The following is a 24,916-nucleotide window of genomic DNA, read 5'->3' on the forward strand; positions in this document are numbered from 1 at the left end:
AAGTGTGGAACAGTGTTAAATGCATTGGCTCAGAAAATGATTTCTGAACAGAATGCCTATTGAACAGGCACTAAGATCGATAATTAATAAATTGGACCCCATGAAGCTGGGAAGCTTCTGTAATGGAAAGAACTCTGTCAATTGGATAATGAGGCAGCCTAAGAAATGAGAAAAGATTTTTACCAACTTCATAACGATGTCTAATATCCAAAATATATAAAGTACTCAAGAAACTAGATATTTTTAAAAAACAAACAATACAGTTAAAAATGGGTTACAGATCTAAATGGGGAATTCTTTTTTTTTTTTCACGCAAATTTACTAATTTTCAGCTTAGTATTTTTTTTTCCATTTTTTATTAGGTATTTCGCTCATTTACATTTGCAATGCTATACCAAAAGTCCCCCATAGCCACCCACCCCCTCTCCCCTACCCACCACTCCCCTTTTATGGCCCTGGCGTTCCCCTGTACTGGAGCATATAAAGTTTGCGTGTCCAATGGGCCTCTCTTTCCAGTGATGGCCGACTAGGCCATCTTTTGATGCATATGCAGCTAGAGTCAAGAGCTCCGGGGTACTGGTTAGTTCATAATGTTGTTCCACCTATAGGGTTGCAGATCCCTTTAGCTTCTTTGGTACTTTCTCTAGCTCCTTCATTGGGGGCCATGTGTCTGTCCTGCCTGCAAGATGTGCTGAGCCTATGGTGGCCTAGAACATGTGTGAGTCGCCAAACAACATTTAGGTTAATTAAAGGTCAATGCCATAGGAAGTAGCTCATGTCCTACACTGCCTGGATGGCCAGGAACTGGCGACTGGATAGCCCAGAGAACAGAACAAGACTGGGAAAAAACTCACTGAAATGATTCTGAATGATATTTTGCTATACTCATAGATTGGTGCCATGTTCAGTTGTCATCAGAGATGCTTCTTCCGGAAGCAGATGAAAGTAGGTGCAGAGACCTACTATGCAAAAGACAGTCTACACTTGAAGTCTCCATCGGTTCTCTCACCTCAGGGATTAGGGAATCCAGCAGAAGTGGGGAGAAAAGGGTGTAGGAGTCACAGAAGATGGAGAACACCAGGAGAACTTGGCCAACTATGCAGGGCTAGCAGAAGACAGAAAAGTCAAGTGTAGGGTTTGCACTGATGTGCACCAGGTCCTCTGCATATACATTATGGCTATTAGCTGTGTTAGCTAGATAACATCATGAGCTAGCATTTTGAGGTAGAGACAGTAGAACTTCTATAAGTTTGAGGACAGCCTGGTCTACATAACCAGTTCCAGAGTACCCAGATCTATATACTAAGACTTCAAACATAAACAAACAAACAAGCAAAAACCCTAATGAGATGTTTATTTCATTCCATTCCTGTATAGAAAGAAACCTTACTATCTAACCACTATTAATTTTCTTAGTAAGTTTATCCTCAAATTTAATTATTGCATTACTAAAATTATTGTACATCTTATCATGAAATACAGTGAAGTTGAATAGATTGTAAGAAGCTTTAGGGTTGCCTTGTCCCTCACAGTTTTAAAACTCACCTAGAAAAATTTTTTAGCCAAGACACATTCTGGAAAAAAAGTGTGTTGAGATAAACTCTCTCACTCTTGAAAACTGTTTTATTGAGGAAGTTAAGTGAGAGCAGTACTGGTCTTCCTGGATGATCTGTTTAGTGATGCAAGAACACATACATTCCCCCTTCAATGGATTCCCTCAAGGATCATGTGCGAGCTTACTTTTGACAAGCTACTGATGTTTTCTGAGATAGATACGACTCAACTCACAAACCGATGCTAAGAAAAAAGAGTAGGATTGATTTCTGAGGTTACCCCAACCCCAGATATCACACAGCAACAGCTTTAAAATTTAAAACTAGCACCTGCTTTCTGAAAGGAAACCAAAATGATAGCAACCAGGGGATGCTTCTTGTCATGTTAATAGTCCTAATTAGTTTTTTTTCCTTTTACATCAATAAAGGCATATATTCTTTTTTTTTCCCACAACAAGCAGTTTTATACATGTCTTTCTATTATGGTGCCTTCCAGTATCACTTCTCTTCTAGTAGATCTCATGTGGACTTTACAGAGATTTGTTTCTTTAATTATTATTTTATTAGATATTTTCTTCATTTACATTTCAAATGCTATCCCAAAAGTCCCCTATACTCTCTCTCACCCTGCTCCCCTACCTACTCATTCCCACTTCTTGGCCCTGGCATTCACCTGGACAGGGGCATATTAAGTTTGCTAGACCAAGGGGCCTCTCCTCCTAATGATGGCCGACTAGGCCATCTTCTGCTACAGATGCAGCTGGAGACATGAGCTCCGGGGTACTGGTTAGTTCATATTGTTGTTCCACCTATAGGGTTGCAGATCCCTTCTGCTCTTGGGTACTTTCTCTACCTCCTCCATTAGGGGCCCTGTGTTCAATCCAATAGATGACCGTGAGCATCTACTTCTGTATTTACCAGGCATTGGCAAAGCCTCACAAGAGACAGCTATATCAGGGTCCTGTCAGCAAAATCTTGCTGGTGTATGCAATAGTGTGTGCATATGGTGGCTGATTATGGGATGGATCCCGGGTGGGGCAGTCTCTGGATGATCCATCCTTTCAACTTAGCTCCAAACTTTGTTTCTGCAACTCCTTCCATGGATATTTTATTCTCTATTCTAGGGAGGAATGACGTATCCACGTGTTGGTCTTCCTTCTTGATTTTCTTGTGTTTTGGAAGTTGTATCTTGGGTATTCTAGGTTTCTGGGCTAATATCCACTTATCAGTGAGTGCATATCAAGTGACTTCTTTTGTGATTGGGTTACCTCACTCCGGATGAAATCCTTAAGATACATCTATTTGCCCAAGAATTTCATAAATTAATTGCTTTTAATAGGTGAGTAGTACTCCATTGTGTAAATGTACCACATTTTCTGTATCCATTCCTCTTTTGAGAGACATCTAGGTTATTTCCAGCTTCTGGCTATTATAAATAAGGCTGCTATGAACATAGTGGAGCATGTGTCCTTATTACCAGTTGGAATATCTTCTGGGTATATGCCCAGGAAAGGTATTGATGGATCTTTAAGTAGTACTTTGTCCAATTTTCTGAGGAACCGCGATACTGATTTCCAGAGTGGTTGTACAAGCTTGCAATCCCACCAACAATGGAGGAGTGTTCCTCTTTCTCCACATCCTCACCAGCATCTGCTGTCACCTGAATTTTTGATCCTAGCCATTCTGACTGGTGTGAGGTGGAATCTCAGGGTTGTTTTGATTTGCATTTCCCTGATGATTAAGGATGCTGAACATTTTTACAAGTGCTTCTCAATCCTTTGGTATTCTTCAGTTGAGAATTCTTTGTTTAGCTCTGTACCCCATTTAATAATGGGGTCATTTGAATTTTTGGAGTTCAGCTTTTTGATCTATTTGTATATATTGGATATTAGTCCCCTATCAGATTTAGGATTGGTAAAAATTCTTTCCCAATCTGTTAGTGGCCTTTTTTTCTTGACAGTATCTTTTGAAAGGCATATATTCTATTCAGTAAAATATTCAAGTTTCCTATCATTCACATCAAGTTGCTGATTATTCACAGACATACACAAACAGTTTTAATATAGTTTCACCAAAGAATATAAAATATCATTTATTTTCCTTAGCAGAAAACGTTCATTCAGATTGTTATTACCTTTTACCCCTTTTTTGGCCACAAGGTATCTCAAGTAACTTAGAATACACAACCAAAATTTCCACTAGCAGTTGAGTGAGATAGCAAAGTTTTGGACAATCTGACTTCGATAAAAATTTCAACAATATTTTTAAACAAAAGCATCAATGACATGCATCAGAGGATTCGGCCCACATTATCATCAGAGCGAGTTTGGTTTCTCTTTATGGCTCTAGGGTTTCAAAAGACAACCCATAAAATATCAGAAATTTTGCCCCAAATTCTTAATATTACTGACTTTGTCCTCATGAAGAAAACTATTTTAAAATTTTCACCAAGTACTCTATGCTCAAACATAATTATAATTCCTAGAATTCTAACAGCATTCCCTTTTAGACTCTCCGATGAGAAACTGTAACATCATAAAAAATCTTAGAGATAGATCATATTTAGAATGAATGGCACTGAGAAAAATGTTCCAAAAACACACATCTGGCAGTATTATTTGTGGGCTTCATTTGGCATTTACTGGGCCCCCATTCAACAAAACAAATCAAATCAAAGCAAACAAAAAGTTTGGAATACACATGACTCTAAGAATTAACTACGTGTTTTTTACCTTTACCCATCAAAACTTCAGAGTTATCATTGCTCTGATGATGAGCTTAACCAGACACTGCAATTAATTAAAAGAATAATAAAAACACAGATTCACTCATGTTTGTTTAGTGCCCTTACTTTCTTTTGTCTGCATGATTCATAAAATATATGACTAGATACTAAAAATCATTCAGTTTAATAGCTGTATACCTCATAATGTCCATATATATTACATTACTCCTGTAACAGACTTTAGGTCATAAATGGTTTTGTTAAATGACCAGAGACCTTGTTGTTTCCTGTTGCAATACTAACCTGAATTATTAAGGCATTGTGTGAAAACATTTGAGATTTTATAACTCTAAAATATCAGAGCTTAAAAAATATCCCTTTGGAATTTGCATCCCAATATGCCTTACACATTAAATAATTTCATTTGGAAAAGTAACTGATAGCATTGTGATGCCACGGATATATTAATCATGCTGCCTTGCAATGTCTTCAGAGAAAAACCCTCATCCGATAGTATTACAGTCCAGTTTAATATCAGATAGCTAAATTTATTTAATATACTTTGAACATTAATCACAATGTAATATTACAAAGCATTGGCCACTTACGATTTTGAGTCATCCCATAACACGCAATATGGATTCAAAGTGCCCTAAAAATAAACAGAGAATAAAATATACCATAAGTCCACATATAAAAATTGATGAATTGTAGGAAATAATAACAAAGGATGACTTGATACTCTTGTATGTTAAAGATATACTACAAAGTATTTTTTCCTGTAAGAACTTTACGTTTTCCTTTCCATGAATTTCATAACACATTTTGTGGAATTCCATCAAAGTCATATTTTTATGCCAACTCTAATTGGTATTTAGTTTGTTGAAAAGGAAAGCCAAATGTCCCATGCACTGTATAGATCTGTGTTACGGTGACTTCTATGTCACATTTATTTCTCTGATTATATTTGCTCAATTACTTTTTTGAAGACCAAAGTATTGACAACATTTATAATTGAGTAAAAACTTCCTGCATTACACATGTGAACAAACCAACACCATGTCATCTACTAATTAGCTTTTCCTAGAGAACAGGATCTTGCTAACTGTCCATTATCAGAGTCCTGTAACAAACAGAACTTTAATCAACAGGTCAACTTTAGTGAGGTTATATGTAATGGAACTCTAAGAAAAGGAGGTGTTGGATTTCATGCATTTGAATAACGATGTGCTGAGTATCTACCATAGCCTTTAGAATAAAAGATAGGTTTTGTACACTGAGTCAATCCAAGTAATTTGTTTTGAATAGTTCTGATCCTGGAAAATTCTTAATTCTGGCCCCCCTCCCCCGCCCTGAAACTAACTCAATTCTTTCTGTAAAATATTTACATATTTCAAAGTTCTATCATGCTCCCAAGGTGTTACTTATCCATTAAATATATCCTGTGGTTTAATGTTCTCTTATTCTTCATGATACACACTTCCTGAAACACATCTTAAAAGTCCATTTAGTGAAATCACTCACTTGAGTCCAATCTGTGCATAGCAAAGTGGTACTATTTCTTTTCCAATTTAGAAAACATGTTTATAATAATTCAAATTAAAGATTATATCAGCTAGCTGCTTAATCTCTTCCTAAGGTGGAGTGGTATTACTCACATTGCTTCTTACACACAGAAGTTTATTGGGAGCATTTTAATTTTTATGTTTTGGCATCCAACACTTCCATTATTGTTTCTAAGCTTTGAATCATTGCGGGATTAAAATACAAACATGACTATGTCCTTATCCAGCTAAGTCATTGGTAAAAATACTGAACAGGCCAACACAGTTTAAAAGTACAATGCTTACATGGGACACTGTGCTCATTTTCCAAGTATACTTATGAGGCCCTGAAGTCTATAATTACAGGGTTTATAGGAACTTCCAGAATGTCTAGGAATGAGTCATTGAGGAATGAGTGATATTTGTTAGGTCAACTTGTGAATTTAATTAGAACCAAAAATCAGTATCACTAAAATTTATGAAACCCACTAAGCCTCATTTATTTATTCTCAATTTTAATAGCTATGTGTTAGTAACTCTATAATGAACAATATCATAATTTTACTCTTAAAACAACATACTCAAGACATCTTACTTCTTATCAAACAAAACAAGCCATAAACTATACTTTGAGGAACTACCTAGTATTTCATAAAATATGCTTCCTTTTCTGAAAACAACAACAACAACAACAACAAAATACCAAACGGCTATAGTCCTATAGGTGTGAATAAGATACAACGCCTATGGAATGTTTCTATAACACATGAAGAGATGCATATAACACAAGGCAGATATTCCTGAGCATCAAACACAGTTTGTGCTAATCAGAGAAGGTCTTATGGAGGGCATAGGTCCTGCTCACATTTCTAATTTCTAGGAGTACATCTTCATATTCCTAACGGTGCTAAAAGGGTGTACTACATTGATTTTCCCCTCTATCAGATCTAATCTGGTTGTCCTTAGATTCATGAATCTATTACTTTTCTGACAAATTTTGAATAGCTAAAATGTTCTAGCACACATTTATACTGTATTCATCTAATATTTCATTTCAAGGGTCTCATTATCCTTGGTTTATCACAATTTTTTTGAGGACTTGGAAGTATACATTTCATAAATATTTAAGCCAAGTGTAGGTGAAAATATGCTTTTAGCTATGAATTAAGTTACAACTTTTTATACCACAGGATGCTTGTTATATCCTGGGTTTAAAAAATGTTATGGATATGAATGGTTTGTCTGAATGTATGTTTGTGTACCATGCGTGTGTGTGTGTGTGTGTGTGTGTGTGTGTGTGTGTGTCCATCCTGCAAAGGCCAGAGACAGGCATTGGATCCTATGGAACTGGAGTTACCAAGAGTTGCGAGTCTCCAATTGGGTTCTGGAACTAGAACCTAGGTCCTTTCAGGAAGCAAAAATTATCTTAACTGCTGACCCATCTCATTAGCCTTAGTGCCTGATATTTCTAAATTATTTAAATTCATCACCGGTGAAAACAAGAGAAAGTAATACTAGAAAATGAATGCAATCCAATTTTAAATCATTGGCTATCCGTTTCCTTTTAGTGGCCAATCTTTACATAAAAGCAGGAAGATGAGAATACTTCTTTTTCTCTGTTTGCCCTCTGCAAACTCCCTATCCCCTCCCACCTCCCCCATGCTTCTATGAGGATACTCACCCACCCACCCACCCACTCCTGCCTTACTGTCCTGGCATTCCCTAATCCAATGCTGGGGCATCACTCCTCCACAGGACCAAGGGGCTCCCTCTCACTGATGTCATCCTCTGCTATGTATGCAGCTGGAACCATAGATCCCTCCATCTATACTCTTTGGTTGGTGGTTTAGTCCCTGAGAGCTCTGGGAGGCAAGGAGCTAGTTGTTGAAACTGTTTTCTTCCTATGTGGTTGCAATCCCCTTCAGCTCCTCTAGTCCTTCCCCTAACTCCTCCATTGGGGTCCCCCGTGATGAGAACACTTTTTGTCCTCTTCCTCCCCACAAAACTTGGTTTCATCCTCTGTCCTTCCTACCCTTTTAACTCTTAGATGAAATTTCATGCATCTCTCACTTCCCATCTTATCAAAACTTTAATACCACCCGATGAGAATTAGCATCAGCGTGAAATGTGCCGTCCTACTAGGCATACATAAAATAGGCAGATGCTACTCTGGATAGATCATGGAGTGTAGTTGTCATTGAATAGACTGATACACCGTGTTCAGTAATTAAACATTAGAAGTTTTGTAAGTACAGATAGCAGCAAATACAGTTATCTTAATACTTAGGAAGGCACAATGACATATGATATAAGGGGGAAAGCATGAAGAAAGCAACAGCAAAGGAACTCTTAAAGACAACAATGTCACTCCCTCCAAACTGGCTGACTGGTTCTGCCAAGAGTCTACTTGTAAATTATTTGTTATAATTTCCAGATTCTTCTGTCAGATTATCAATGATGGAATGGTGAGAGTTACAGAAAGCAGAAAGAAAATGTAATGACAGGAACAGGCAAGCTGGGAAGGGACCTAGAAAAGCTGGCTTTAAATCATTAACTAACTGAAGTCGTCAGGTAAATGCGACAGATGGGCTAAAGACTAATTTACCAACTGTATATATAATTGACACTTAAATGCACCGAGACTGCATACATTTGAAAAAGTTTAGAAAATATACATTGCTATTGTCAAGTTTTTTCTTATCAAAACAAACAAATATTCTGTCTCTGTCATTGGAAATGGTACAATTCAAATCAACTTAAAAATTCTTGGCTACACACTTTTAAGCATTTTAAAAAGGCATATGTCTCAAATTTTCTAATTACAAGACAAGTTGGAAAAATGGAGGAAACCACAGGACTGTTGGGAATGAAAAGTAGTTTAGTAATCTGGAGTTTGGTTGAAGCCTAAGAGCACCTGAGAGTCACAAACTTGAGCACAATTAACATTTGTTTGAGGCCTTTCTATTTTCCTAGCTGTAAACTGAGGTGTACCAGAAATCTCACTGGAAACTTCCTTTATAAAAAATACAAATCCTAAACCGCTTTAGTGACTTCTGGTATAGGAATGAAGGACTCTGTAGAAACCCATTACAGAACAAAATCCATCAGTTTCCCTACATCTTATATATGTTCATCACTAGAATATATGAATTATTGTTCTCCCCTGGGAAGACAGTAGTCACACGAGGGCCTTGTTCTTTATCTGAGCATCCTGCTCCTAATACCTTTTCCTAAATTTATGTCAAAAATGTCTTTGGCTGGCTTGGCTAGAAACATGGGTCAGCTGTTAGAAAAATTACCGCTCTTGTAGGACATGAGTTTGGCTCTCAGCACCCACACCAGGCAGTTCAAAATTACCTTAATTACAGAGTTTCCATAGCTTCTTTCCAGACACTTTATTTTCTTGTCCACACTAGGAACACACACACACACACACACACACACACACATACACACACACACACACACATAACATACATGTGCACACATACACACACAAAGAAAAGAAAAAAAAGTATTTAAAATGTCTTTTGATAAACTGAGACTATTCTCTGAGAAGCCCACACCAATGCTCTCTTGTGTCATTATCACTTCCTTATCCACTTGTATTTCAATTTTTATTAAACCTTAACTCTACCTTACACTGGCTAAAACATTCTTTTCTGGGACTATGCTACTGATCCTATTATAACACCATGAAGGTCCCTAAAGATTAAGGAGACACTTCAGCTAATGGAGGTGATGGAGTGGAGCTACGTCTCAACCCCTGCAGCACTGACAACTATGACAGACATTCTGCACTCTCCTCTAAATTGCCTTTACTATTTCCTTTTAGATTTTCCCTGTTTTAACACCAACCAAAATATGTATTTGTCTTGCAGAAGAACACAAGGATCAGCATGCTCAATGTGTCTCATTTGATTTTATTCTCTCGTTCTCTTCCTGTGTACAGAGGACTTGACATCCTCTTCTACAGTGAAATGGTTCTACAGTGGTATTCATAATTGGATTCTTTCCCCCTAATGTAATCCTGTAAGTACGTCTAACTCTCAAGGATGTAGATGAGGCCAGAGGAAGGGGTCAGGGAAGCCTAACACAAACCCTACAAAATTAGGATGTGAGGAAAAAAAATCTATTGGTAAAAAGAACAGCTGAAACCTTATTCCCTCCCTTCAGAGCAAGCACGGAGGCTGGCTGGAACTGGCTGGGGACACTGGCTCAGATGCTGAGGCACTCTGGAGTGTCTGAAGGTAAGCTGAGACTCTGTATTACTAAAAGCTAACAAGGAAGCAGGGTGTAGTTTTTAGATTTACACTCCATATTTTATTCCCCCCATCCACCCTCCAATTTTTCCACATTAAGAAGTAAAATGGAGACATTTCAAATTTGGTATCTACTCATCTAGCAATTTGGAGACATACAGTTTTTTTATAATTTACTATAGTCAAAAGAATGAGATCTGATTCATCCACTTGGCCCTGATGAAAACAAAATTCTAAGTAGCCCTCAATATTAAAAGATTACAGAAGATTGTCAGGGATTACCCTTCAGGAGAACTCATACTGCTGAAGGCATGTTAACAAATAATGGTCTCCTGATGAAGTGTGACCGTATACACACAGAAACCCGTTTGTCACTGCAGGTGCTTGCAGAACCTCACTGCTATGATGGTGTGGTTTCTGAGTTCTAACTCCAAAAGCATTACTTTTCTCCCGTTTTATAGCACCCTTGTTTGGGTACTAGCCAAACCCAGAGCCTGAGTGCCGGACATTCATGAGGCTCTTTCTCTTAGTTCCTCAACCCCTTGTGTGATGGCAGATTTATCTATACCACAAAACACTTGACTTCCTCTCTCCCTCCTGTCTATTTTTCTTCTTCAGGCAGATTCTGACACTTAGAGCTTCGTGTACTGCTTTTCTTCCAAACCTGGCTGAGAATATTTTCTTGAATGGTTTTAAAATTATCTATCTATCTATCTATCTATCTATCTATCTATCTAATCTATAAGAGTAAGAATGAGAAAATAGGGGTCTGTGTTCTCCAGTTATAACCAGGTTAGCCCTGTGTTCTTTCGGACTTCCAAGGGTTCATAGACATAAATTGCATTTGCTTCAGGAAATCACCTATCAGAAATGGCACAACTTGGCACGTTTCAGATCTTCTTGAATCAAAACTGCTCTTGCTCTGGAAACAATGCAAGTATGCAGATGTGGACATAGATAGCTAAAGACATAAAGAAGGGACACAATGGAAAACAACAGTGACTTCATCCTAACTACCTGAACATTTCCAGTGTTCTAAGTCAGATGCTCCACATAAATTCTGTTACATTGTCTGGTGCCATGGACACTGAGTTCTTGTCAAGAGAAGCTATTCAACTTACACTGTCCTATCTCTACCTCATTGTCCATATGGAAAATAAGACTTAAATAAAATTTAGCTGGTAGAGAACATACTTAATGTGTAAAAAACCTATGCTCAATCTTCAGTATCAAATAACAAGACAAATTAAGCATGCACATATCCACAGCACACACTGCCACAACAAACACACAAATACAACACATACATATATACAACACACACACACATATAAACACACACACACCCCAATCTAGATTTGATTAGTTTAGTCTCACTAGAGGTACAGTAAAGCTTAGTCAGCTTCCTGTTGCTGGAAGTCAGAGAACTCAAGAGGAAAACATACTACCATTACTTTTTTAAAGTAATATAATTCCTAACTTCATTCTATATTCTTATCAGTATAGACAAAGAGAAATGTAGCTTTCATCTCCCATCAGTGTAACTCCTACACCTAACCCTCATGAAAAACCTCAGAAGAGGAGAAAAAAGGGGACTCAGCAGAACTTAGGAAATTAGTCTGAACAGGTTAGAGGGTGCGCCAGAGAACTGGACAGCTTCTGGGACAGGCGGAAGCACAGAGCCGCTGAGGCAGTACCCTTTGCAGGCTGCAGACAGCCGGCCACCGTCCGGACCAGAGGACAGGTGTCCGCCTGGCTCGTGAGGCGGCCTCAGCCTCAGGAGCAGCGGTCGCCATCTTGGTTCCAGGACTCCCTGGAACTTAGGAATTTAGTCTGCACAGGTGAGAGTCTGCACCACAGAAGCTGACAGCTTCTGGGAACTGCCAAAGCAACAAAGCTTCTGAGAAAGGCCCTCTTTTGGGCCTTCTTCTTCGACCAGGAGGAGGTCCAAAAACAAGATATCTGCGCACCTTCCCTGTTAGAGAGCTTGCCAGCAGAGAGTGCTCTGAGAACTGAAACTCAGAGGAGAGAATCTGTCTCCCAGGTCTGCTGATAGACAGTAACAGAATCACCAGAAGAACAATCTCTAAACAGAGTCAACTATAACTACTAACTCCAGAGATTACCAGATGGGGAAGGTAAACATAGGAATCCTACTAACAGGAACCAAGACCACTCACCATCATCAGAACCCAGCACTCCCACTTCGCCCAGTCCAGAGCACCCTAACACACCCGAAAACCTAGACCTAGATTTAAAAGCATATCTCATGATGATGGTAGATGACATCAAGAAGGACTTTAATAAATCACTTAAAGAAATACAGGAGAACACTGCTAAAGAGTTACAAGTCCTTAAAGAAAAACAGGAAAACACAATCAAACAGGTAGAAGTCCTTACAGAAAAAGAGGAAAAAACATACAAACAGGTGATGGAAATGAACAAAACCATTTAGACCTAAAAAGGGAAGTAGACACAATAAAGAAAACTCAAAGTGAGGCAACACTGGAGATAGAAACCCTAGGAAAGAAATCTGGAACCATAGATTTGAGCATCAGCAACTGCATACAAGAGATGGAAGAGAGAATCTCAGGTGCAGAAGATTCCATAGAGAACCTCGGCACAACAATCAAAGAAAATGGAAAATGCAAAAAGATCCTAACTCAAAATATCCAGGAAATCCAGGACACAATGAGAAGACCAAATCTACGGATAATAGGAGTGGATGAGAATGAAGATTTTCAACTCAAAGGACCAGCAAACATCTTCAACAAAATTATTGAAGAAAACTTCCCAAATATAAAGAAAGAGATACCTATGAACATACAAGAAGCCTACAGAACTCCAAATAGACTGGACCAGAAAAGAAATTCCTCCCAACACATAATAATCAGACCAACAAATGCACTAAATAAAGATAGAATACTAAAAGCAGTAAGGGAAAAAGGTCAAGTAACATACAAAGGCAAACCTATCAGAATTACACCAGATTTTTCACCAGAGACTATGAAAGCCAGAAGAGCCTGGACAGATGTTATACAGACACTAAGAGAACACAAATTCCAGCCCAGGCTACTATACCCAGCCAAACTCTCAATTACCATAGATGGAGAAACCAAAGTATTGCACAACAAAACCAAATTCACACATTATCTCTCCACGAATCCAGCCCTTCAAAGGATAATAACAGAAAAAAACCAATACAAGAATGGGAACAACGCCCTCAGAAAAACAAGAAGGTAATTCCTCAACAAACCTAAAAGAAGACAGCCACAAGAACAGAATGCCAACTTTAACAACAAAAATAAGAGGAAGCAACAATTACTTTTCCTTAATATCTCTTAACATCAATGGTCTCAACTCCCCAATAAAAAGACATAGACTAACAAACTGGCTACACAAACAAGACCCAACATTTTGCTGCTTACAGGAGACACATCTCAGAGAAAAAGATAGACACTACCTCAGAATAAAAGGCTGGAAAACAATTTTCCAAGCAAATGGTATGAAGAAACAAGCTGGAGTAGCCATCCTAATATCTGATAAGATTGACTTCCAACCCAAAGTCATCAAAAAAGAGAAGGAGGGGCACTTCGTTCTCATCAAAGGTAAAATCCTCCAAGAGGAACTCTCAATTCTGAATATCTATGCTCCAAATACAAGGGCAGCCACATTCATTAAAGAAACTTTACTAAAGCTCAAAGCACACATTGCACCTCACACAATAATAGTGGGAGACTTCAACACACCACTTTCACCAATGGACAGATCATGGAAACAGAAACTAAACAGGGACACACTGAAACTAACAGAAGTGATGAAACAAATGGATCTGACGGATATCTACAGAACATTTTATCCTAAAACAAAAGGATATACATTCTTCTCAGCACCACATGGTACCTTCTCCAAAACTGACCACATAATAGGTCACAAAACAGGCCTCAACAGATTCAAAAATATTGAAATTGTCCCATGTATCCTATCAGATCACCATGCACTAAGGCTGATCTTCAATAACAAAAAAAATAACAGAAAGCCAACACTCACGTGGAAACTGAACAACACTCTTCTCAATGATACCTTGGTCAAGGAAGGAATAAAGAAAGAAATTAAAGACTTTTTAGAGTTTAATGAAAATGAAGCCACAACGTACCCAATCCTTTGGGACACAATGAAAGCATTTCTAAGAGGGAAACTCATAGCCCTGAGTGCCTCCAAGAAGAAACGGGAGAGAGCACATACTAGCAGCTTGACAACACATCTAAAAGCTCTAGAAAAAAAGGAAGCAAATTCACCCAAGAGGAGTAGACGGCAGGAAATAATCAAACTCAGGGGTGAAATCAACCAAGTGGAAACAAGAAGAACTATTCAAAGAATTAACCAAATGAGGAGTTGGTTCTTTGAGAAAATCAACAAGATAGATAAACCCTTAGCTAGACTCACTAGAGGGCACAGAGACAAAATCCTAATTAACAAAATCAGAACTGAAAAGGGAGACATAACAACAGATCCTGAAGAAATCCAAAACACCATCAGATCCTTCTACAAAAGGCTATACTCAACAAAACTGGAAAACCTGGACGAAATGGACTAATTTCTGGACAGATACCAGGTACCAAAGTAGAATCAGGATCAAGTTGACCTTCTAAACAGTCCCATATCCCCTAAAGAAATAGAAGTAGTTATTAATAGTTTCCCAGCCCAAAAAAGCCCAGGACCAGACGGGTTTAGTGCAGAGTTCTATCAGACCTTCAAAGAAGATCTAATTCCAGTTCTGCACAAACTTTTTCACAAGATAGAAGTAGAAGGTACTCTACCCAACTCATTTTATGAAGCCACTATTACTCTGATACCTAAACCACAGAAAGATCCAACAAAGATAGAGAACTTCAGACCAATTTCTCTTATGAATATTGATGCAAAAATCCTCAATAAAATTCTCGCTAACCAAATCCAAGAACACATTAAAGCAATCATCCATCCTGACCAAGTAGGTTTTATTCAAGGGATGCAGGGATGGTTTAATATACGAAAATCCATCAATGTAATCCATTATATAAACAAACTCAAAGACAAAAACCACGTGATCATCTTGTTAGATGCAGAAAAAGCATTTAACAAGATCCAACACCCATTCATGATAAAAGTTCTGGAAAGATCAGGAATTCAAGGCCCATACCTAAACATGATAAAAGCAATCTACAGCAAACCAGTAGCCAACATCAAAGAAAATGGAGAGAAGCTGGAAGCAATCCCACTAAAATCAGGGACTAGACAAGGCTGCCCACTTTCTCCCTACCTTTTCAACATAGTACTTGAAGTATTAGCCAGAGCAATTTGACAACAAAAGGAGATCAAGGGGATGCAAATTGGAAAGGAGGAAGTCAAAATATCACTTTTTGCAGATGATATGATAGTATATATAAGTGACCCTAAAAATTCCACCAGAGAACTCCTAAACCTGATAAACAGCTTCGGTGAAGTAGCTGGATATAAAATTAACTCAAACAAGTCAATGGCCTTTCTCTACACAAAGAATAAACAGGCTGAGAAAGAAATTAGGGAAACAACACCCTTCTCAATAGTCACAAATAATATAAAATATCTCGGCATGACTCTAACTAAGGAAGTGAAAGATCTGTATGATAAAAACTTCAAGTCTTTGAAGAAAGAAATTAAAGAAGATCTCAGAAGATGGAAAGATCTCCCATGCTCATGGATCGGCAGGATCAACATTGTAAAAATGGCTATCTTGCCAAAAGCAATCTACAGATTCAATGCAATCCCCATCAAAATTCCAACTCAATTCTTCAACGAATTAGAAGGAGCAATTTGCAAATTCATCTGGAATAACAAAAAACCTAGGATAGCAAAAAGTCTTCTCAAGGATAAAAGAACCTCTGGTGGAATCACCATGCCTGACCTAAAGCTCTACTACAGAGCAATTGTGGTAAAAACTGCATGGTACTGGTATAGAGACAGACAAGTAGACCAATGGAATAGAATTGAAGACCCAGAAATGAACCCACACACCTATGGTCACTTGATCTTCGACAAGGGAGCTAAAACCATCCAGTGGAAGAAAGACAGCATTTTCAACAATTGGTGCTGGCACAACTGGTTGTTATCATGTAGAAGAATGCGAATCGATCCATACTTATCTCCTTGTACTAAGGTCAAATCTAAATGGATCAAAGAACTTCACGTAAAACCAGAGACACTGAAACTTATAGAGGAGAAAGTGGGGAAAAGCCTTGAAGATATGGGCACAGGGGAAAAATTCCTGAACAGAACAGCAATGGCTTGTGCTGTAAGATCGAGAATTGACAAATGGGACCTAATGAAACTCCAAAGTTTCTTCAAGGCAAAAGACACCGTCAATAAGACAAAAAGACCACCAACAGATTGGGAAAGGATCTTTACCTATCCTAAATCAGATAGGGGACTAATATCCAACATATATAAAGAACTCAAGAAGGTGGACTTCAGAAAATCAAATAACCCCATTAAAAAATGGGGCTCAGAACTGAACAAAGAATTCTCACCTGAGGAATACCGAATGGCAGAGAAGCACCTGAAAAAAATGTTCAACATCCTTAATCATCAGGGAAATGCAAATCAAAACAACCCTGAGATTCCACCTCACACCAGTCAGAATGGCTAAGATCAAAAATTCAGGTGACAGCAGATGCTGGCGAGGATGCGGAGAAAGAGGAACACTCCTCCATTGTTGGTGGGATTGCAGGCTTGTACAACCACTCTGGAAATCCGTCTGGCGGATCCTCAGAAAATTGGACATAGTACTACTGGAGGATCCAGCAATACCTCTCCTGGGCATATATCCAGAAGATGCCCCAACTGGTAAGAAGGACACATGCTCCACTATGTTCATAGCAGCCTTATTTATAATAGCCAGAAGCTGGAAAGAACCCAGATGCCCCTCAACAGAGGAATGGATACAGAAAATGTGGTACATCTACACAATGGAGTACTACTCAGCTATTAAAAAGAATGAATTTATGAAATTCCTAGCCAAATGGATGGACCTGGAGGGCATCATCCTGAGTGAGATAACACATTCACAAAGGAACTCACACAATATGTACTCACTGATAAGTGGATATTAGCCCAAAACCTAGGATACCCAAGATATAAGATACAATTTCCTAAATATATGAAACTCAAGAAAAATGAAGACTGAAATGTGGACACTATGCCCCTCCTTAGAAGTGGGAACAAAACACCCTTGGAAGGAGTTATAGAGACAAAGTTTGGAGCTGAGATGAAAGGATGGACCATGTAGAGACTGCCATATCCAGGGATCCACCCCATAATCAGCATCCAAATGCTGACACCATTGCATACACCAACAAGATTTTATCGAAAGGACCCAGATGTAGCTGTCTCTTGTGAGACTATGCTGGGGCCTAGCAAACACAGAAGTGGATGCTCACAGTCAGCTAATGGATAGATCACAGGGCTCCCAAAGGAGGAGCTAGAGGAAGTACCCAAGGAGCTAAAGGGATCTGCAACCCTATAGGTGGATCAACATTATGAACTAACCAGTACCCCGCAGCTCTTGACTCTAGCTGCATATGTATCAAAAGATGGCCTAATCGGCCATCACTGGAAAGGTAGGCCCATTGGACAGGCAAACTTTATATGCCCCAGTACAGGGGCACGCCAGGGCCAAAAAGGGGGAGTGGGCGGGTAGGGGAGTGGGGGTGGGTGGGTATGGGGGCCTTTTGGTATAGCATTGGAAATGTAAATGAGCTAAATTCCTAATAAAAAATGGAAAAAAAAAGAGAAGAAAAAAAAGATTATAAGAATCAGAGGAGTAGGAAGTGTATAATTTCTAGCTATGACAGGGAAGCTACAATCATGAAATCTTAATAATATAGTTTCTTAAGCAACAACTGAACAATTCTAGTGAGAGCTGACATCCCAATGTAGATGAGGAAAGTCTCCCAGGACTCTACTTATAGATGAACGAATGCAAGGGAGAATTGGTCTTCCCCGGAGATAAGGATCCTTATTGGTTATTCCTTGTGGACATTGAATGGTGAATTTATATATTTATTTGTTTATATGTACATGTGGAAAGTATTAGTAAAAGAAGAGGTGACTGTTAATTTGGACTAAGTTTGAGTGGGGTGGAGTAACATAGGAAGAGCAGGGGATGTGATTATACTTTAATTAGAAAAAAATATATAGTTCAACTAAAGTGAATAGATTGAATATTCTCAACCTGTTCTTCAGGCGATGGTAATACTCCATATCATTGGATTTTAGTGATATTATAAAGTGAAATTCAGGTTTAACACACTCTTTCTCTCTCTGTCTCTTTCTGTCTCTGTATCACTGTGAATCTCTCTGTCTCTCTCTGTGACAGAAGGAATTTGTCATTTATTTAGAATCTTAAAAGCCTCATTACTATATAAATTATAGTGCTATATTTTTATTCATAGAACTTCGAAGACCCAGAATATTTCCATAGACTTAGGAGGATTCTATTGAAAGCATCATATGGAAGACCAGTTAAACCAAAGGGATGAAAAAGAGAGGGCTGTGCAAGTGATTCAAAGGCCAAGTTCAATGAGAAGTGAAAAAAAAAAGAAGAAGAAAAAGAAAGAGAAAAAGAAAAAGAAAGAGAAAAAGAAAAAGAAAAAGAGAGAGAAGTGCACTCTTTGCCAATCAAGACCAGTCGTCTTTGAGTTACATCATTCTTCTCGGTATGGGGGTGGATAGTTAACAGGAAAGAGTATATATTTGATGTAGCTTGTGTTGCATGTTTACACTGCACATATTTAACGGATGACAGAGTTTAGATAGAATAACAGATTTCTTTTCTAAGTTCAGAGAGATGTCATTAACCTGACTGTTCATTATTTCCTCATGAATATGGTTTGTCACATGGGAAGCAGTAAAATGTAGATCTATAGTCATAACTTTTTATGTGTAGCCTTAAAATAAATTCATTATCTCCATACATATATCTTAGAGTTTCTTACCCACAGGTGATTACATTATTCACAGTAATAACTGAGTGCATTTTATTATGTCTTTCAGCAAACAAAGTGTCTTCTAGGGTTTAAACAGTCTATGTATTTTCAATCATTTAAAAAAATCATGTAACTTAAATAGGTAAACAAACACCTAGGTAGATTAGCCTAGGTTTATTTCTGCTTATATTCAAGAATATATGTCCTAGCAAGAAGTACATGAGATTGTAGCAGAGATTAGACCAGGCAGAGGTGACTTGCACAGCTACCATCTACACTGCCCTCAGAGAAGTTGTGCTAAGTTGCTTTGGGGATGTAACCTAACTACAGATTTCAGGCTTGCTCTTCATCTAGCATCTGGTGCATGTCACCTCTTGCTGTCTAGGCTGTGTTGTCCCAAAACATTCTTTTGTTGTCTTTATTATCCTACCAACATTTTACATTGACCATTCTCCCTGCCAATGATTGCTTTCATCAGGTGTTTACAGTGCTAACATAGTAGTCCAGGCCAGATATACTCTACTAGGCAGGTGATTTTCGTACAAAAACATAGTGTGCTTAAGTCTGGTTCATTCTTAATGCTAGTCTCAATGTGTAATAACCACCACCTTCACATTATAACTGTTTGAGGGGATAACTCCAATGCAGGCTCTTTTAGCTTTCTACTGCTGTGGTAACAAATTAACACAAGGGGATCATCTCAGAACAACACAGATTTAGAATGTCACAGTTTCTGGAGGCCAAAAGTCTAGAATATTCTGTTGGTTTTTTGCTTGTTTGTTTTTTAGTTTGGTTTCTATTAGTATGATAAACACCATGAATAAAAACATCTTGGGGAAGCAAGAGTTTATTTCATCTCGCGGGTTACAGCTCCTCATGAAGAAAGTCAGAGTAAGAACTGGGGGTAGAATTTAGATACAGGAACTGAAGCAGGTTATGGAGGAACACAGCTTACTGACTTGCTCTTCATGGCTTGCTCACCCTGCTTTTTTATACAACCCAGTATCACCTGTGTAGGGGTGGACCATCCTCACTGAGCTGGGCCCTTTCACATCAATCATTAATCAAGAAAATACTGAATCTTGCCTGGAGACAATCAGATGGAGGCATTTTCTTAATTGAATTCCCTCTTTCCAAATAACTCTAACTTGCGTCAAGTTGACAAAACCGAATCAGGACAGGGTTCTGCTTAAGGATGCACATGGTTGAAGTCAAAGTGCTGGTAGACCTACAGTCCTTCCTAAAGCATGTGGATGAGTCTGCCCACAATTTGTTTCAGTTGTAGAACTGATGTCACACTTCATGGTAGCAACCAAGGATAGTTATTAACTTGAGCCTACATTCATTGGACTGTAGCAAGTCTCCTTCACCTTCAATGCTAGCAGTGATAAGCTGACACATTCTTAAATTGCTTTATCCAGCTATAGCTTGGGCAAGTTCTTTATATTCAATAGGTCATTTAATTAAACTCTACCTATTTAGAAGATCTGTAACAATTCCCCAGCCTTACCATTAATCACATTACAGCCTCCATGATGAACATACATGTACCACACATGTACATATTTAACACACATTTTTTGATATACATGCATGCAAATGTCCCATTTGACAGGTAATATAACAGACTCATAGTCTTTAGGAGAGTAGGGGCTGGAGATTTTAAAATGTCCTTTATTCTGCTTACCACACAGAAGGTAAATCTGGCCTACTAGCCATTTTTATAAATAAAATTTTGCCAGGATAGCAGCATTTCTATTTATAAATTTTATTTATATATCTCTTTATAAATATATATATATATATATATATATATGTGGATGATTTCAAAACATGATAGCATAATTGAGTACATATGACAAAAATTATTAGGTTTCCATGTATGAAATATTTACTCTCTGCTTCTTCACTGAAAAAAATTACTGATCTTTGCTTCAACAATAGGACAATTATTCTAAAATATTTTTGGAAAATATCAAATAGATGTTGGAGATAAAATAAGCCAAGAAATATGAGTATCCTAACTCATGTTGAGCAATTGAGAATATAACCAAAGATGTAACCAGAGAACAACTCTCATATCGCATTTAGCTATTGGCAGAACATCTGTCTGTGTATCTAGTTAGCATTTCAAGATGCTCCAGGAAAATAATCAGCAAGAGCTTTAAGCAGGCAGAATAATAGAAATTGCTTCCAAATAGACAAAAGTTAGGATAAAACAACAATTGAAAAAGTACAGCTTGTGAAAACCATAGATTCACAGAGTGCAGCATCAGCTTTAGGAAATGATTTTCAATACTTTATTGTTTTTGATAATCATGAAATACTGATTCATGCAGGAATCAAATTGTATGGTTTCTTATGCTGATTGATGGCAAAAAGCACTGAACATTTCCACCATATTTCTTACTATGATGTTTAAAAATGATATGGTTTCTCATCAATTTTCACGCATACTCTTATGTCAAATTTTATCATTTGTTAGCTTGGTGAGTTGTCATATAAGAATATTTGCACAATGGAGTACTACTCAGCTATTAAAAACAATGAATTCATGAAATTCTTAGGCAAATGGATGGATCTGGAGGGTATCATCCTGAGTGAGGTAACCCAATCACAAAAGAACACACATGATATGCACTCACTGATAAGTGGATATTAGCTCAGAAGCCCACAATACCCAAGATACAATTTGCAGAACACACATCAAACTCAAGAAGAAGCAAGACCAAAGTGTGTATACTTCGATCCTTCTTAGAAGGGAGAACAAAATAAACATAGAAGGAGTTACAGAGACAAAGTTCAGAGCAGAGACTGAAGGCATGACCATCCAAAAACTGCCCCACCTGGGCGTCCATCCCATAAACAACTACCAAACCCAGACACTATGGCATATGCCAACAAGAACTTGCTGACAGGAGACAGATATAGCTGTCTCCTGAGAGACTCTGCCAGTGCCTGGCAAATACAGAAGTGGATGCTCATAATCATCCATTAGACAAAGAACAGGGTCCCCAATGAAGGAGCTAGAGAAAATGCCCAAGGAGCTGAAGGGGTCTGCAGCCCTCTAGGAGGAACAACAATATGTGTTGGGAGCTATTAAGACAACACAATTGTCCTGATCTCTGAATTGGGCCTCTCCCCCTCCCCCCCCCGAGAAGAAAAGGGGGTCAAAAGTGGGCCACCGACACACCACTCCTAGAACAACCACAGATTGTTCCAGCCCTAAGTCAGCACCGGATGTCCTGACCTCAAGATGTACCCTGATGCCGCCAAGTTCCTGCTTCCCAGTGTAATCGCTAAAAGAAAAATTTCCCCTGCCTCATCCCTACTGCTGAGAAGTACTTCCTCTTTTTCCACTGCCCCATCCCTCCTGCTGAGCTCCATTTCTGCTGCCCCATTCCTCCTGCTGAGAAGTACTTCCTCTTTTGCTTGTGCATTTAAACCTTAAGCCTTGCTAATACAGTGGGACCTTGATGCCACTCAGAATGTGTCCATGTCATTCTTGTACTTGGTCCTCGTCTCTCTCTATCCCCTCATTTGGTTCTTAGGAGAAGGTCCCCTCGAGACCCTCAAATAACTGTACCTGTTGGACGGGTCAAATATGAACTAACCACTACCCCCAGAGCTCCCTAGGACTAAACTACCAATCAAAGAAAACACATGGTGGGACTCATGGCTCTAGCTTCATATGTAGATGAGGATAGCATAGTTGGTCATCAATGGGAGGAGAGGCCCTTGGTCCTGTGAAGGCTCTATGCCCCAGTGTAGGGGCCAGGAAGCAGGAGTGGGTGGGTTGGTGAGCAGGGTACGGGGGGAGAGGATAGAGGATTTTCAGAGAGGAAACCAGGGGAGGGGATAACATTTGAAATGTGAATTAAAAAAACTAATTAAAAAAAAAAAAGAATATGGCAAAGGAAGTAAAACACACAAGTCCAAATTCCCTTGATAACTCTCAAATACAGCTACTTTAGGAACTACAGATAATTCCCATGATGCCTCTCAAACTTGAAAGAAAGTATGTTTCTTTTGCTGTTTTTGTTTGTTTAGTTTGTTGTTTGTTTTTTTTTTTGTATTTTTTTTAAATTAGATTGCAAAGCAGTATGGTTTAGGCTACATTTCCAAATTAACAGAAAGAATTACACAACTATATTTTATATGGATAAAAGTAAACTTTCAGACTTTCAAATTTGATAGACATGACAGAGTCACAATGCATTTACATTATAATCTGCTAATTCATCTTACAAATGAGGGTGTCATCTATCTTGGAAATGCACAGTAGGTCTTTATTATCATTCAAAGATCACTCAAATTGAGTATATGTGTACGTATTTGTGCATATACATAGATGCAAGCTACTGTCCTCATTTAAACCTCAGTAATTATTTTCAACACATTTATTAATTTTACGAACGTCTCACAGAATGAAAAATTTTACATGGAAAAAATTCTAAATGACAGCAGTCATCTATAATACAAATTCCTTTTTCTGGGAATGTAACACTGATAGTACTTAAAAGCAAGTGATTGCTATGTCTGAACATTAAGCATCAGAAACTATACAGTTCTAGCTCTTGAGAGTGAAGCTTTAGCACCGAGAAAGTGAACTGAGAATGCTGCACTGCTCATTAATGACTTTGCTAGTTAAAGCTGCAATTGACTTTGCTAAATACCATTTGCAATGGCACCGTTCCATATTCTATTTCCTAGTCCTGTGGGTTCCCAAGGGCCTCATTACATTTAACATACTATAAATGCTATCTGTGAAAAAGCTTTTTAAAAGGACAGGTTTCATTTACAAAATGTTAATGGGCTTCTTCTCTAGACTCACTATAACTTTTAATTCCCATCTTTCTGTTTTATTCACATGACATATGAAGCCTGTGCCATTTGCAAGTTGTTACTTTTTGCTGAGCTCAGAGAAGTGCAGAAGATACTTATGTTATAAGAAAACAGGTAAACATAGACAGATTTGTCATTACATGTTTCTTACATCCAAAGTAGCTCAATTGCAAAGGAAATTGATGGATATGCAGACGCATGTATAAAGTGATGAAGCTTTAGTTTATTTTTGTTTCAGTGTTCATATTAAAATGCATTTTGTTATATTCTAGCTGAGATTTCACTATTTCAGCTCAGGTTATTTTATTATCTCCTTAACGGAAGCAATCTAATATCAGTGTATGAAATGCCAGTATATGACTGGCAATAAATATCAAGATATTCTCTAAATCAGTCAAATATTCTTTCCTTCAGTGAAGAATAAAATGGCTTTCAAAATCAAATTTTGTTGATAATATAAATGTAAATGTAATAAATGTTAGAAATTCAAAGCAGTAACACTATAGCAGTAAGGGCTATAGATACTGCACAAACAATGTGATGCACATTTAAATGAAGAAAGTACAGGACAGTCCAGAGAGGAACCCATCCATAGATGCTAGTTGGCATCATGTTTGAAAGTAGGATCTCATCAAAACTGTAGATCAGCAGTATATGAATTCAGGCATGACCCCCTCCCCAGGTCTGTTACGTAAGACTTACAGCCTTCTCTTCTCTCTTCACCTCATTTGTTCAATATATTTGTTTACATTTCCTTCAGTATGGATATTTGGCAATGAAAAAAAATTTGTGGGTGGAGCCTTGTTGTGGATAGCCCTGGAGCTAATTATATTTGATGTTAATTCTGTTCTCCTGTGAGTGTTTGTGAACAAGGACTGAGTTAGCACTCAGCTAATTTTCTGTAAACCTGGTTTCCACCTTAATTTGTAAAATAAAGGAGAGCTGATGATTGAGCAGATAAAATGGAAGGTGGAGAGGAAGG

General features: G+C 38.1%; 1 protein-coding gene across 4 annotated transcripts in view; it reads right to left on the reverse strand.

Moving 5' to 3' along the window:
- The window catches only part of Adgrb3 (adhesion G protein-coupled receptor B3), a 767,297-nt gene that overhangs the window by 324,074 nt on the left and 418,307 nt on the right, over window positions 1-24,916 (reverse strand). For all 4 annotated transcript variants that reach the window (NM_175642.4, XM_017319555.2, XM_006495818.4 and 1 more), the window contains one exon: window positions 4,887-4,930. In NM_175642.4, the coding sequence (NP_783573.4) occupies window positions 4,887-4,930 (44 nt within the window). The remainder of the gene's footprint in view (window positions 1-4,886; window positions 4,931-24,916) is intronic.

This window comes from Mus musculus, chromosome 1 (genome assembly GCF_000001635.26).
Source record: "Mus musculus strain C57BL/6J chromosome 1, GRCm38.p6 C57BL/6J".
Lineage (NCBI taxonomy): Eukaryota > Metazoa > Chordata > Mammalia > Rodentia > Muridae > Mus > Mus musculus.